This window comes from Arachis stenosperma, chromosome 8, assembly GCF_014773155.1.
Source record: "Arachis stenosperma cultivar V10309 chromosome 8, arast.V10309.gnm1.PFL2, whole genome shotgun sequence".
NCBI classification, from domain to species: Eukaryota; Viridiplantae; Streptophyta; class Magnoliopsida; order Fabales; family Fabaceae; genus Arachis; species Arachis stenosperma.
Window position 1 is genome coordinate 53,710,345 of NC_080384.1, and position 17,116 is coordinate 53,727,460.

The 17,116-nt window shown below is 33.1% G+C and overlaps 1 protein-coding gene across 1 annotated transcript; it reads left to right on the top strand.

Annotated features, from left to right (window-relative positions):
* The first annotated feature begins 8,884 nt into the window (after window positions 1-8,884).
* On the top strand, window positions 8,885-12,227 carry LOC130946233 (cytochrome P450 71A1-like). Its single transcript, XM_057874904.1, has 3 exons — window positions 8,885-9,346; window positions 10,570-11,040; window positions 11,542-12,227. Exons 1-3 carry the CDS (start codon window positions 8,885-8,887, stop codon window positions 12,154-12,156), a joined length of 1,548 nt encoding a protein of 515 aa, XP_057730887.1. The 3' UTR covers window positions 12,157-12,227.
* The last annotated feature ends 4,889 nt before the right edge of the window (window positions 12,228-17,116 follow it).

Sequence of the window (17,116 nt, forward strand, 5' to 3'; positions counted from 1 at the left end):
GAGAATCAATTCAAGAGTAGCGCGATTTTGGTGGGCGACATCCGGAAAGGAGAGAGGTATTCATTGGAAGAACTGGAATATAATAACAAAGAGCAAGATCGAAGGGGGATTGGGCTTCAAGGACTTAGAAATGCAGAATATAGCGCATCTTGCAAAACAAGCATGGAGAGCTTTGAAGAATCCAGATGCAATTTGGGTAAAAATTCTACAAGCTGTCTATTACCCAAAGGGCAATTTCTGGGAGGCGCAAGTTGGGAAGAATTCTTCGTGGATATGGAAAAGTATTCTGCATGGACGAGAATTGCTAAGGAGGAAAGGAAAGTGGAGTGTTGAAAATGGGTCAAAAATTAATATATGGAGAGATAATTGGATAGCTGAAGTAGGTAAGGTGCTGGGGAATGGTAGACAAGATAGTCAGAAAGTTGAAGAGCTCATTGAAGAGGGAAGGGGTTGGAATGAGAGCAAAATCAGAAGCATGTTTTCGCCAGAAATTTGTGATGTTATTATTAGAACCCCAATTAGTTTTGTGAATAAGGAGGATAATTTATACTGGCCTGCAAGAGATGATAGTATATATACTATAAAGACAGGTTATTTCGCAGCAAAAGGAGAATTTCAATCTCGAGATCATGGAAACCCATCCACAAGTGATGCTAGGAGGGAGTTATGGAAAGAAATTTGGAAAATGGAAGTTCCCTCTAAAATCAAATCATTTTTGTGGAAGGCAGCCCATGATATCGTGCCGGTAAATTCAAATTTGTTCAAGAAGAAAATTGCTGGGAGTCCTATATGCCAGATTTGTAATAAAGAGGTGGAAACAACAGAGCATGCATTATTGCTATGTGAGTGGACAAGGGCTGCATGGTTCGGAGCTGATTGTCAGTGTATTCCAACAACAGAAACAGTTACTGAATTCAGTGGAAGAATTAGTAAAATAGGATTTCTGGTGTGGGAGATATGGAAGACTAGAAATCAGAAAGTGTACCAGCAGCAAGAAATTAATCCTAGCTGGACTATAAAGAGGGCTAAACTAATGAAAAATCTGTTTTGGAGAATAGCGGAAAAGAAGATAAATTTAAAAGAAAGACAGGTTCAAAAAGGAACGAGAGAGGTTCGTTGGAGGCCACCCCTGCGATTGGATCAAGGCAAATGTGGATGCTTCTTTCAAAAGAATACAGGCAAAGGAGCTATAACAGTGGTGTACAGAGATAATAGAGGAAAGATTTTATTAGTTTCACAGGATTAATTCAAGCAAACTCAGTCACAGTAGCAGAAGCTTAGCAATCAGACAAGCTCTAATCATTGCAAATAATTTGTTCATGGAAAAAGTTCTCATTGAATCAGATAACTAAAAATCATACAAGCATTAAATCCAGAGTCCAATTGGTGAAGCATGGGCAATTATTCAGGATATTCAGTTGTTATTGGAACAATTACCTGGTAGGGGCATAACTTGGACTCCCAGAGAAGGAATCTTCTTGCACATAAAGTAGCCAGAGAAGCAGAATTAGGGAACCTTCATTCAATTGGAGCAGGCAACCACCACTAGAAATTCTGCGTGTTAGCACAATGAAAGTAAGAATCATAGAATGAGCAAGATATGTGAAGAGACGAGCTATATAGAAACATCACCTGTCTCATTTCATTGATAATACAAAAAAGAAACGTCTCTTAGCCAGAGCATTTGTGATCTGAGGCAAAAGCTCTAAGTGTTACCCAGAGTGACTCAGTCCAAAAAGAGGATAGCCCAGTTTTGGCGTGAAAACAGGATTTCAGAAATGAGTCGGGTATCGCCCAGCAGCAAGGATCCCATGGAAGGTGCAGGAGCCATGTAAACGATTAATCAAGCAGCTTAGGTGGCGTCAAGCGCAGAAGATGGCGGTCAAGCACTGTGTCCATTGATTCAGGGGAGTCGAGTTCGAAGAGGTTGCCGTCCACCTCTCCAGAGCTCAAATTCAATGCAGCCTGGCATCCACCACCCAAGGATTGGATAAAATGCAACATTGATACACAGGCAATGGTTTTACATGGATCTCAAGACAAGAAAATTCACTGGCTCATGAAGTAGCAAAAATGACTTACACATGCAACCTACAAAATAATTGGAGCTTCAAGTCTCCACCCTCCTCAGGCTATCAAATCATCAAGGAGGAATCGCAACTCTGCAGGGCATAATTTCATAGACAAGGAGGGATCCAATTTGAAGCGCGGGGCGTCGAGATTTTGCAAGAGCTCCTCATTGCTTCTAGCAACTTTCAGGGGTACAGAAGAAGGACATCAATCAGCTTCACAATCCAATGAATCCTCATAGTTGATGCTGCATCATTTGAGGGAAAAAGATAGGAAGATGTGTGTGCGCTTCAAAATAGATTGAATGAATTAGGATATTTAGGTTGGGTTGGGATTGGACAGATTGAATGAATTAGGATATTTAGGTTGGGCTGGGATTGGGCTGTGTTGTTCTTTTGGGTAGCTCGGGCCTTAATGGCCCTTGTCCAAAAAAAAAAAAAAAGATTAATAACTCGCTAATAAACTTTAGTTCGTATGTTATATCTCTCTCTCCTCAATTCAAAAATCTAGGGTTTAAATTCTAAAAATTACAATTAAAAAAAATATGATAAAAGTGTAAGAAATATATGATGATGATAAATCATACCATTCAAATAATAAAAAAAATTCAGAATTTCTTGACTTTTTATTTAATATTAAATAATTTAATATATTTAATTATATTATAATTTAACAATTCTCAAACTATCAATAATATCAACTTTTGTAATCACCGTTCTTTATTAGAGATATGAGATAAGTTACTTTCTTGACATTTTGTTCCTTATATTATTTATTGGCTTTTGCAATCTAGTGACTTACAGGTGTATTTTTCTAACATTTTATTGTTTTACTGTTATTACTTTATTATTAGATCATATGTTATGTTTGATAGAATTTTGTTCTCACTATGCTCCTTTCTTAATATTATATGATTTATATATACCTATTTTATTATGTTATTTTGTCTTTAATTTTATTTTTTTTATCTAAATGGCTCAACCAAAACTTATATGTATTTTAATCATTTTATTTCTTTTATATTTGTGAATATTATTAAATGACATGAATTATGATTTATATTTGATTTGAATATATTTAGTAAAAGTTTAATTTTATCTATTATTATTGTTTATGTGTATCTTATGATATACGATATATAAAATACAATATACGATATAAAAAATAGGATCAAGATCTTTTAAAATAAAAAATTAATAAAATAATAAATTAATTATTCATAAATTAAGATAATAAAATACATATTTTTAGATATTGTAAATTTAATATTAATTAAACTCTTAGACAAAGTTAGATATTAGATATTCGGTCTCAATCAAATTATAATAAAAAAAAAAATTAAAATAACTCATAAATGGATATGTGAGTCATCATCCACAACCCACCATTATTGAGGTTTATTGTGGTTTTGACACCATGTAATATAATTATACAAGAAACATTTTAAATATAGAAATGTTTGATTGTTAATAAATATTATTATTTTTTATTAGTATTTAATTAATAATAATTTGTACTTATATTTATAAATATTTTATACACAAAAAAATATATAATTTATATTTATATTTTTTTAAATTTATACATATAAATTAATAAAATTTATTTATTAAAAATAATTTAATATTTATATTAATTAAATAATTACTAAAAATACTAAAAATTAATGGTCTCAATAATTTCTATTTTAGATATTCTAGTGTTTCAGATGTTGCACTTATTTTAATCAGTGACTTCAGCTATTTATATGTTTTATGATGGAGATTAATAACAAAAATTACTCTAGAGGAGCATTGAAGTTTGCTGTAACACATGGTACAATTTTATTTTATTTTGTTGTTTTGCGATCCAAAAATTCATAGACGTTCCAAAAATTTTTTTGTTTTATTAAACTAAACATTTAACTCCGCCTATGTTACACTTGCGGTACATAGCCGGTCCCAAGCCCGGATAAAGGAGGAGGGTTGTGTTAGGTTTTCGGCAACCAACATAAAAATATAGCCGAACCCCCATGACATGAATCAAAGACATTATTGCGCTAAAGCTAGGTCGTTGCCCGGAAGCAACGCGCCGTATGGCTCGAGTACGGTGTCGAAGCAAGAGCCGCTGCATGGAACATAGGCACTCTAACAGGAAAGGCCATGGAGGTGGTGGACCATGACAAGGAGGAAGATTAACATTATGTGCCTACAAGAAACGAAATGGGTTGGTGCAAAGGCTAGGGAGTTGGATACTTCTGGTTTCAAACTTTGGTATACAGGAAAGGTGAAGAATAGGAATGGGGTTGGAATAATTGTGGATAAGCAGTGGAAGAAGGACGTAGTGGATGTCAAGAGGGTGGGAGATCGGATCATCTCTATCAAACTTGTGGTGGAGGGAGGTGCTTTCCATGTGATTAGCGCCTATGCACCGCAAGTGGGTTCAGACGAACAACACAAGATAAGGTTTTGGGAGGATCTAGAGAGTTTGGTTCAAGGCATACCTTTGGGAGATAAGATTTTCTTAGGAGGAGATTTAAATGGCCATGTTGGGAGAGAAGTGACTGGATATGGGAGTATTCACGGAGGTCATGGTTTCGGGGTGATCAATGCCGAAGGTAAAACTATTTTGGACTTTTCCTCAACTTTTGATCTTCTCATCGCAAATACATGTTTTAAAAAGAGAGACGAACATCTTATAACCTATAAGAGTGGCATGACAAGCTCTCAAATCGACTTCTTCTTGTTGAGGAGAGTCGACCGGAAATTTTGCATTAACTGTAAAATTATCCCGGGAGAGAGTTTGACAACACAACATAGGGTGCTCGTCATGGATTTTCGCGTTGAGCAAAAATTGAGGAAAAGACATCATACGAAGAACCCAAGGACGAGGTGGTGGCGGATGAAAGGTGAGGAACAAAGAAGCTTCCTAAGACGGGTAGGAGAAGAGGCAAAGTGGGATGGGAATGGAAGCGCGGAAGAGATGTGGAGGAGATGGCAGAAGTTATTAGAAGAAACAGCAAAAGAAAGTTTTTGTGAATCTAAAGGAATAGGACCAAGAGACAAGGAGTCCTGGTGGTGGAATGCGAGTATACAAGAAAGATAAAGATAAAAGGGAATGCTTTAAAGAGTGGTCTTTATGCCGCAATGCAAATAACTGGGAAAAATATAAGGCGGCTAAGAAGAAAGACAAAAGTGGCTGTAAGTGAAGCAAGGACAAGAGCATATGAGGGTCTCTACCAGTCTTTGGGCACGAAAGAAGGAGAAAAATGTATATATAGAATTGCAAAGAGTCGGGAAAGAAGAACGAGAGATTTGGATCAGGTTAAGTGCATAAAGGATAAGGATGGAGAGGTGTTGGCTCAAGAGGAGAAGATTAATGAAAGGTGGAAGAGCTACTTCTACGAGTTATTTAATGAGGGACAGAAGACTCTTCCGAGCCTTGGTCGATTATGCACAAGGGAAGAAGATCAAAACTTTGACTACTATCGAAGGATTCGAGACTTCGAGGTAAAGAGGCTCTAAAGCAAATGAAAAATGGCAGGGCAGTAGGACCTGATAATATCCCGATTGAGGTTTGGAAGGGTCTTGGAGGAAAAGGCATCAACTGGTTAACCAAGCTTTTAATGAGATTTTAAGGTCAAGAAGATGCCTGATGAGTGGAGAAAGAGCACCTTGGTACCTATCTACAAGAATAAGGGGGATATACAAAGTTGCGGAAACTATAGAGGGATTAAGCTTATGAGTCATACTATGAAGTTATGGGAAAGGGTGATAGAACGGAGGTTGAGAAAAGAGACACATGTAACAGAGAACCAATTTGGATTTAGCCAGGCAGATCTACCACTGAAGCGATATACCTATTAAGAAGGATGATGGAGAGGTATCGTAGTAATAAAAGGGATCTGCACATGGTGTTTATTGATTTGGAAAAAGCGTATGATAGGGTACCAAGGGAGGTCTTATGGAAGGTTTTAGAAAAGAGGAGAGTAAGGATCGCATATATTCGGGCAATCAAAGACATGTATGATGGGGCTACAACTAGTGTGAAGACTCAAGGTGGTGTGACAGAGGAATTCCCTATTGGTATAGGATTACACCAGGGATCATCCTTAAGTCCCATACCTTTTCACATTAGTCTTGGAAGTACTCACAGAGCACATCCAAGAGCCTGTGCCATGGTGCATGCTTTTGCCGATGATATCGTCCTTATGGGAGAGTCAAGGGAAGACCTAAATAAGAAGTTGGAGTTATGGAGAAGCTCTAGAAGTGTATGGTCTGCGCATAAGCCGTAACAAGACGGAATATATGGAATGTAAATTCAGTCTGAGAAGGGAAAACTCCAATATAGAGGTGAAGATTGGAGAAAACATCCTACGAAAAGTTAAAAGTTTTAAGTATCTTGGGTGCATCATACAGGATAATGGAGAGTTTGAACAGGATGTAAATCATAGGATCCAAGCAGGTTGGTCAAAATGGCGGAGTGCATCTGGTTTTATATGCGACAAAAAAGTGCCTTTAAAACTTAAAGGTAAATTCTATCGCACCGCTATAAGACCGGCTATGCTGTATGGTACGGAGTGTTGGGCGGCTAAAGGGGAGCACGAACATAAGCTGAATGTGGCAGAGATGAAGATGTTGAGATGGATGAGTGGTCATACGCGATTGGATAAAATAAGGAATGAAGATAAAGGGAGAGAGTTGGAGTAGCACCCATTGTGGAAAAGATGGTTGAATCGCGTCTCAGGTGGTTTGGACATGTGGAAAGAAGACCGATAGAACATCCAGTCAGGAGGGTGGATGAGATGGAAGATGGACAAAGAGCGAAAGGCAGAGGAAGACCTAAGAAGACCATCCGTGAGGTGGTCAAACGAGATCTACATGTAAACGGTCTCTCTGTAGACATGATACATGACAGAGCACAATGGCGTCGTTTGATTCATGTAGCCGACCCCACTTAGTGGGACAAGGCTTTGTTGTTGTTGTTGTTGTTGTTGTAAACTAAACATTTAATTTTTCATGGACGAATTATATTTCAAATGACATAGTTTTCTCGTACTCATCTAAAAGTCTCATGTTCGAGCTCATTTCTAATTTTAAAAAACAAAAAAATTAAACATTTTTGGTTTTATCATAATAGGCTCTTCTTAACTTTTTAAAGTATATATCAAAATCAATTACTAAAATTAATTATTAATATAAAATATACATAAAAATATAAAATACATACTAAAAGTGAATTGAATTACTAATGTATATATTTATATAAAAATACTTAATAACAGATTTTAGTAATTAATTTTAATATATAAATAATATTTTGTTAAAACATTAGGCATAATATAGTTTTAAATTGGTATTGTAAAAAAAAAAACACAATCAGTCAACAAAAAATTAGTTCGTTTGAAAATTATATTCAGGAGCTACAAATTTAAAATTCAAAATTTACGTATCTAAAATTTATCTTAGTTTGTTATTAATTAAGTATTAATTATTTATATGTATGCTAATATATATAACATCTTTTAAAAGAATTAAATAATAAATTAAATTACTAACAGTCCTATTATCAAATATATGTCGAACACATGATTTCCATTTCTTTTATTTACTGGCCCACTAAAATTTTTAAATAGTGATAATTGATCAAATCTATAGTCACCAAAAAAAAATTTGATCAAATCTATGCGGTGTTTATTACATGTTATCAAATCGGTTATTATAAACAATGAAAACAAGTTATGAAATTGGTTATTATATATGGAAGCACTTAAATAAAAATGTTTAAAATATTTTTTAAAAAAATATTTTTAAGTAATTAAAATTTAATATATATAATTAATTAAATTATATTATTTTTATTAAAATTAGATTAGATAAGTTAATTTGGTCAAAAATTGATAAATTATATTTTAAACTGGTCTAAATTAATATTTTTTTTAAAAAATAATTATAATATTTTTATTATAAAAAATAAATAAAATATTCTTTATATATATGTATATATTTTAAAAACTCTAGATTTTAATTTTTTTTCTGTGTCATTATAGGGTTAGAATTTAAAATTTTTAAAATTAAAAAAATTATATAATAAAAATATTTTAATTATTTTTTATAATAAAGTTATTGTAGTCATTTTCTATAAAAAATATTAATTTAAATCGGTTCAAAATTTGGTTTACTGATTTTTTTATCAAATCAATTTGTCTGATTTAGTTTTGACAAAAATAATATAGTTTATCAATTATATGTATTAAATTTTAGTTAATAATAAACATCTTTAAAAAAAAAGACGTTTTAAACATCTTTATCGAAATATCTCCTATTATATATTTGTGTATATTTATATATATTGATTTATATATTTTTTAATTAAATAATTTTTTACTAAAATATTTAACTTTCTCATAATATAATATTTATTTAAATCAACAATAATAATAAGCAAATAATTAAACTTTTGTACAGTTATATTAACTTTTTTTATAATATATAAAATGCATATTTTTATATGCAAGGACTAATTGATAATTAATTTTAGTTTATGCATAATATGTTGTATATAGAATTATTCATAATATTTTTATCTAAAAATTTAATAATTTAAAAAAAATATTTTATAATATAATATCAAAATTTTTATATATAACACAATTCATATAATTACTACTCATCAGTTAAATTTTTAGAAAAAGAATCTAAGATTATTCCACACGTTTATTTCAACACCTTGAGCATTATATACTAATTAAGAGCTCTCAATCTTTTCAAAACTACACCTGATCTTCATTAATTACTATTTGCTAGGCATACACAAAAAAAAAAAAAAAAATACAATGGAACTTGTTCTATCATCAATTCTAGAGAAATTGCAACATCAACCAAATTCAACCATCTCTACCATATGTTTCATAATCATAAGCATCTTGTGTATTCTTAGGTTCACAAGAAGAAACAACAAGTTCAATAATCTTCCACCATCTCCACCAAAGCTACCATTAATTGGAAACCTTCACCAACTAGGAACACTTCCACACCAATCTTTAAAGGCGCTTTCTCACAAATATGGCCCTCTTTTGTTGCTTCAATTAGGGCAAACTCAAGCCCTAGTTGTCTCTTCAGCAGATCTTGTTGAAGAAATAGTAAAAACACATGATGTTGCTTTCTCTAATAGAGCAAATACTAAAGCTTCAAAGGTATTCTTCTATGAATGCAAGGAGATTGGTTTTGCACCCTATGGAGAGGAATGGAGAAGGAAAAGGAAGTTGTGTGTTCTTGAGCTTCTAAGCACAAATAGGGTAAGAATGATGATGCATAAAAACTTTATTCTTATTCAAAACAAAAATTCATAATTATTTGATTTTATTTGTTACGTATAAGAGAAATAAAATATATTGGTAATAACAAGGTAAAATTATTCTTTTATAGATAGAAGAGCAAACTTCTATTAGTACTAGTATTATATTTAATATCATTTTGATTATTTTGCTTAAAAACTTACATGAACCATAATTATTCTTTGGTTGAAGAGTATGTAAAATGTGAAGGCTCACATGGGAGAAGAGAATACCAAGCATGTCTTATAAAAATGTGAAAAAAATTTTCTTGTAATGAATGTGTGAGAGTTTTGCCTTTATTTCTATCGTCAAAAACAAAAATTATTAGGGATCACAAATATTAAAATAGACAATATACACTAATAAGTAGGCCAGATAATTAGGCTATATTTAAAAGGGAGACTATTGAAAGATAAAAATTAAAAGATAGAAACTAAATTAAATTTATATATTATATTTAGTATAAAATGTATATAATTAAATTATATTTTAGTATTTTATTTAATTTAAAATAAATATAGAAACAAGTAAAATTATTTAAATATTTTATTAATTAAAAAAATAAAAAAATAAAGAGAAAGACAGAAAAGCTAAAAAAGAAAGAAAGAAAACAAAGAGGATAGAGTAGTGATTTATTAGGCTGTGTTTGGTTTATATATGGGTGAAGACATAGACACAAATACATAAATATTGAAGATATATACATAAGGAGACACAAAGTTTTTATTTTGTTTAGTAATTATGCACAAGACAGAACATAAATTACAAATGTCAATATTATTCTTATCTCCAAAAAAAATCACTATAGTCACTACTATTAAGAATAAAAGTGGAAAAACTTGTGTCTTAATTTTTGTGTCTTAGTGTCTCAATAAAATAGCAGTACACAAATTTCATGTATTTGTATACCAATGTGTACCACCGTGTCTTTACTTAATTTATGTATTTAAAAACCAAACATAAAACATGGGTGTGAGCGTGTCACCGTGTCTCAAAATTTAGTGGACACACCCACTAAACAAACGGTGCCTTAGATAACAATTAATTATAAGTATTTTTTGGATACTGTATATTGTGTTTTTCATATACATATATTTATTAATTAAATATTAATTGTCATGATGATTAAAATTATTGTATTCAAAATTTATATTGGTATTCATATTTCTATTTTTCAAACATAGGTAAAGTCGTTTCAACCCATTAGAGAAAATGAAGTATTAATGATGATTAATTCTATACATGAAGCTTGTACAAAAGGATCGTCAGTGAATCTATCTAAGATTATTGCTGCAACATCAATGAACATATCTAGTAGGTGCATTTTCGGGCTAAAGTTCGAAGCAAGTGATGATGGTAGAAAAAGCATTGTGGAAGTTGTGAGGAAGATGATGACACAATTATCAAAACTTGGGGTTGGAGATTTGTTCCCTTCATTGGATTGGGTTGATGTTCTTACAGGTTTCACGTCAAGATTAAAGGTTATTCATGCTGAATTTGATGCGTTCTTAGAAGAGATTATTGAAGAACATAAGAGAAAGAAGAGAAATTGTGATGATAATAATAAAGACTTTGTTGATGTACTTCTTCAACTTCAAGAGAGGGACATGCTTGAGTTTGAGCTCAATGAAAATACCATGAAAGCACTCCTTGTGGTTTGATTTCAATTCTCTTCCTTTAATAATAATAATAATAATAATAATAATAATAATAATAATAATAATTACAATGAACCTCTTTTAACTAAGCAAAGTAATAGAAATATAGAATTCTTACAATCTAACAATAAATAAAATAAATTGATTATTCATTGATATATTTTAAAAAATATTTAATTTTTTTGTTATTTATTTCATTGACAATATCAACTAGATAAGATTGTAGTACCATTTGAATCGATTTAGCAAATAAAACCGATATAATTTATTATGTTTTAGATCAAATTAATTTAATTTTTACTTTCATTTTAATTCAGTTTTATTTAAACTATTATCATTTGTATTATATCGATCTAAATTTATTTTCTAAATCAATCCGTTTCAAATATTTATGTCAATAGTGACAAAAAAACTTAAATGCTCAATGATATATTATTATTATTATTATTATTATTATTATTATTATTTACAATAATTATGCATCTTCCATAATTGTAGGATATGTTTGTTGCGGGAAGTGACACTGTTTCAACAACTATTGAATGGGTCTTTGCAGAACTTGCTAATAATCCAAAGACCATGAAAAAAATACAAGAAGAGGTAAGAAGAATTGTGGGTGGAAAATCCATGATAGAGGAAAATGACTTAAATGAAATGAAGTACATGAAGTGTGTGATCAAAGAAACTCTTAGATTACATCCACCAGGTCCACTTTTGATTCCAAGAGAAACAGCAAATAGTGTGAAAATAAAAGGGTACCACATTCCCAAAAAAGTAACCGTGTATATAAATTCATATGCAATTCATAGAGACCCTAAATTATGGGACAATGCTGAAGAGTTTATTCCTGAAAGATTTGAAGGTAACCAACAAGTTGATTATAAGGGAATAGGTTTTCAATTGATCCCATTTGGAATTGGGAGAAGGGCTTGTCCCGGAGTTTCATTTGCAGTTGCTTCTCTTGAGTATGTCATGGCTAATCTTCTCCATTTGTTTGATTGGAAGGTTCCTAATAATAATGGTGCATTCATAGATATGAGTGAGTTGAGTGGGTTAACCATTAGCAAAAAACATCCACTTTATTTAGAGCCAATGCCTTACTTAATTTGTTGAGATTATTGCCATTTTACTTTGTTTAGTTTCTTGTGTACTTGTTTTATTTTTCAATAATAATTATTCATGAAGTGGTCAAACGAGATCTATATATAAACAGTTTTTCTATAGATATGATATATGATGGACTTCAATAACATCGTTTGATTCATGTAGTCGACTCCACCTAATAGGACGAGGCTTTTTTTATTGTTGTTGTAACATCGTTTGGATGAACGGTTTAATTTGGATCGGTTTGGATTTGAACACCCCTACATGCTGGAGGAGCTATGATTAAGGGGGAGGCTGCACAGACTTTGCTTCTCATAGGCCCCACAAAATCTTATTTGACCCCACTTTGACTTTTTATTGATTCCTCATGTTATGATGATCAAAATCTTTTTGTTTGTCATTTCAAATCTTATTGGAAGTGGTTATTGTCAAATCAAATCCCTCTCTCCATCTAATCCCTTGATTCTAAGAAACCACCTTTTTCAAAACCCTTTGGTTAATAACCGCGCCATTATGGTCATTAACTTTCCCATCATCTCTCTCCAATCCACATTTATTGCACCACTAACCTCCCTCCTTCCTCACTTTCTTTCGGCACTCTCACCCCTTCATATTCAACTTCTCCATTCATTCTACCATGAAAAAGAAAATGGCACATAAGAGAAGTGGCCGAACCCCCATTCCAAAAGTCCACCTTTTTCATCACCTCAAACTCATACACATATCCATCTTCATTCTACCTCCTCTTCTACTCATTCACCTCCTTCCAAAAGGACCGAAACCATGCGTCGCAAGGTTATCGCTCACAAAACTTCAGGGAGAGGAAAGACTGGAAAGAACAAGCAATCCAGTGTTCAAGAAGATGAAGAGGAATCACATACCTCGCCACCTCCATCACCGCCGAAAAAATCTACTCCACATACAAAAAGCTCTCAGAAAAGGCAGAAAAACTTTGTATTGCATGATACAAGAGAACCTGCAAATTTGGAGTCACTAGAGTTCAAGAACAAATTTCACAAAAATCACTCCCATTTTGATCCCTCTCGATTCTATTCATGTGCTTTCTATGAATTTAACAATGATGTTTTGCTGAAACGTCCTCTCTGCCTTTCTTACTTAGTAAATATTGAAAAACTGGCCACCAAAGGAATCAACTTTTCTTCCCTGTTTGATGCTCTGAAATGGACTCCACTGGTTCACATTCAGAAATTTGTTTACCCGGGGCTGGTCCGGGAGTTCTATGCAAACATGCGCTTGATTGATGGCTCAATCCACTCTTACGTCAAGCGTGTTTACATGACTCTCAATCCTCAAACCATAGGCACTGCTCTTGGGTATGAAGATGAAGGGCCAAAAGTTTACATGATTGATAAGTGAGATGATCAAGTTGGCGTTACACAGCAAACAGCCTTGCAACACATCTGTGCAAATTTTTCTGGTTTAGATGGACTAATCCCAACTCATCGAGCACTCGACCCTGAGAATTTTCTGTTGCACCGCATCATCACTCACATCCTCACTCCACAAGGCGGTTCTCACCATAGAGTAACAGTTTCTGATTCTATTATCCTATTTGCTCTCATTACTTCTTTCCCAATTTCATTTGCTTACATTATGATACGTCATATGTGGGAAGCAGTAAAAAGTACTAAAAAGGCTAATCTTCCATATGGCATGTTCCTCACATGTATATTTGAGTATTTTAAGGTTGATTTGTCTAATGAATCTGTTGAGAACAAGGTTTCAATGATTAAAGGAGGAGGAGTTTCGGGCAAGAAAGGCAAGCGGTCTGCTCACTCTGAACCATCTCTCAGCGATCTGGAGAGCCGTCCTGAACCCTCAAATGTCACTGCATCAATCCGGGAGGCTCTCAATGAGTTCCGCAAAATGTCCAAGTCGATGTTCAAATCCCACAAGACTGCCCGGAAATTGGAATATGAACAGGAAAAGGCTTGGAGGAAATGTCACGAAAGGGTTGGCTTCATGATTAAGAGCCTTAATGATGAAATGGGAACAGGGGATTACGAAGATGATTCCGGTTCAGAGTTCAATCTTTCTGATGATTAATGACTGCTTCTTTACTTTTATTTGATATTGGCTTCATTAGGCTCAATCTATTTTTTGTAGGAGCATGACTTGATACTCACTGCTCTATGATACTCTGATACACTCTTGTTACTTTATTATGGATATTTTGGTGTGTTTTTCATCTTTTGTGCAGGTACCCCTTGATGACAAAAGGGGGAGAAAAATTAGTTTCCAAAATTGAAATTGAAACTAATGAAACAGGGGAGGATCTGCTGAAACAGGGGATGAAATTTTCAATTAAAAATTTATGATCACCCTTGTTTAAAGAATGCATGTTGTTATTGCATTTGTTTCACTATGGTTACTGCTGCTGAAAATGCATTTGGCATTTGGTAGTTTATGATGTTGTTTGACAAATATATTATTCTGATTATATAAATGCCTGGATGTTGATTTATCTTGATGAACATGCTTTTATTGAAATAGGAATATTCTTATTCATCTTGGTAAACATGTTGGTTTGAAAACTTATTTTTGGCAGTTCCTTTAAACTATGATATCTAACAACTGCCATGATTTAATCATGTGTGATTCAAAATTTTCCTTACTTGAATAATATGGCTCTGATATCTTGACTGAAAAATTTTTAAAATTTTTTGAACAACATTGTTTTGTGCTTAGTTGATGTGTGTAATGTTTGAGCATATAATCAATTTATTGATAACAAATGAGTTTTGTATATCACCAAATTCTGCTCATAAATCAAGCATTCAACATTTCAAAAATTATATGTTGAATAACATTGTTACTTGAAGCTTGATTAAATTGTTACAGGTTAGTACTTCCCTTAATAAAAATGACATATATTGAGGGGGAGCCATGTGACAATTTGAAAGGGGGGAGAATTTCAAATTCAAAGGGAGTATTCTTTACTCAATCTTTAAATTTCCTTCCATTTCAATTTTAATAATGTTTGTCATCAAGGGGGAGATTGATGAGTTTGGAAAACTCTAATTTAAATTGATGATGATCAAACATTATTAACAGCAAAATTATTAATTTATTAAAGTATGTTAATTATAATAATTTTTGCTGTGCAGTTTCCTTTATGGGCCGAACAGAGAAGAACAAATTTAAACAAAGCCCATTGGAAGAATTTTCTTTAAGCCTAGATGTTAAATTATTGAGATCATGGTGGCTGAAACAATGTTATTGTTAATTGGGCCAGCAATTGTGATAACAAGCCCAATTAAAGGTCTTGGTAAGAGACCAAAAATGCTTGGTCCGAAATTAAAAGGAAATGGGGCACAATATTATTTTATTCACTTAACAAAAGAAACCCATTCCTTTGATTATGTGCTGCATGCTTCAACGGATATCACTTTTATCCTTTGATGGAATCCAAATTTTATTAATTGGAGTTATTGCAGACATTGAAAACATGAGAGAGATTATACAATTGATTTGATTGAAAGCATCAATGCTGCACGCTAAACCACTAGGGAAGTAAAAGCAATTCCACTTCAACTAATTTGATTCATTTAATTGCTTTTTCTCTAGCTCAATCTTCTCTCTCATCTCTTTCTCTCTTCTCCTTCGGTCTTTGTCCAGGAAGCCATGAAAGTAAAATGGAGCAACCGAGGTGGAGGAAGAACACTCTACAAGACCATCACAATGATGGCAAGAAAATCATAATGAGCTGTGGCTGAGATTTTTACCAAATATGGTTAGATTTGGTGAGGTAATCTTGAGCTCTTCATGCTCAAAAAGGAAGAAGAAGATTCGGCCAGCAAGGTGAGATTCTTGGAGGTATGGCTTGTCTCTGATTCTGCTCAACCACCGCAGGAAGTAGCTAGAGTGGCGAAGTGATGGAAGAGGTAGAGATTAGAGCAGATGAAGCCATCATCATCATGAAGCATCAAGAGCCAGAAATCCATCTTGGAGAGGAAGCCAAGGATGGAGCACTCGGATTGATAAAGAGTGATGAATAAGGAAGGACTAGAGGTATTTGCATGAGTTTCCTCTTCTCTCTCTGTGGCCGAACCGATTCTGTTTTGAAGGAAAAGAAGCTAAGCTCGGTTTTGTGTTTCAACTGTGAAGGCTTCACTTCTCTATAAAAGAGGTGAACAGTCATGGTTTGATTCAAGGAGAAAGTTTGAGAGTGCAAGGCACAGAAGTCTCATAGCTACCTAAGCTTACAGATTTTCTTCTCCTTCAATGTATTCTGTTTTGTAATTTTTTTGTTTAATTTTGTCATGTCTTGAGTCTCATGGAAAAAGGCAAACAGTGAGGTTTGTATGAAAAGTCATAGAGCGAAAAAGGCAGATAGTGCAAAATTAAAAAAAAAAGCCATAGATGTCTTAGAGTTCCTTTGTTCATCTATGTTGTGTTTCATGATTCTGTGGGGAATCCCCTTAAAGTTGGTTAGCACTTTACAGTTGTAATCAGTTGATTATAGTGAAATTCCATCATGTTGTGATGGAGATTGGATGTAGGCTGCACTGCACTTAGCAGCTGAACCAGGATATATCTGGGTGTAATCTTCTTTCTCTCCTACTTCATTTCTGTTTCTACTGTTTAGGAGCAAAATCCAAAAATGTCTCGTGCCAAGTGACGAGACAAAATGAAAATGTCTCGTGACTAGGAACGAGCTAAAAACAGAAAAGTCTTATCTAAGTTCAGCAAGTGTTAGCAAGCAAAAAGGGGGCTAAGATTTAACCCCCTTTCTCTTAGCCACTGAAACCATCACACTACATTAGCATTCTCTTTATAGATATTATTTGACGCCAGTATTTTATTAACAATTAATACACGTTTTCTTTTTTCTTAATTAAAAAATATTTTTAATGCCTAATTAATTAATAACAATTGTATTTTATATCCGTATAAAAATTATTTAGTCTAAAAATAGTGTTATTGAAAGTATAATATTTTCCATATT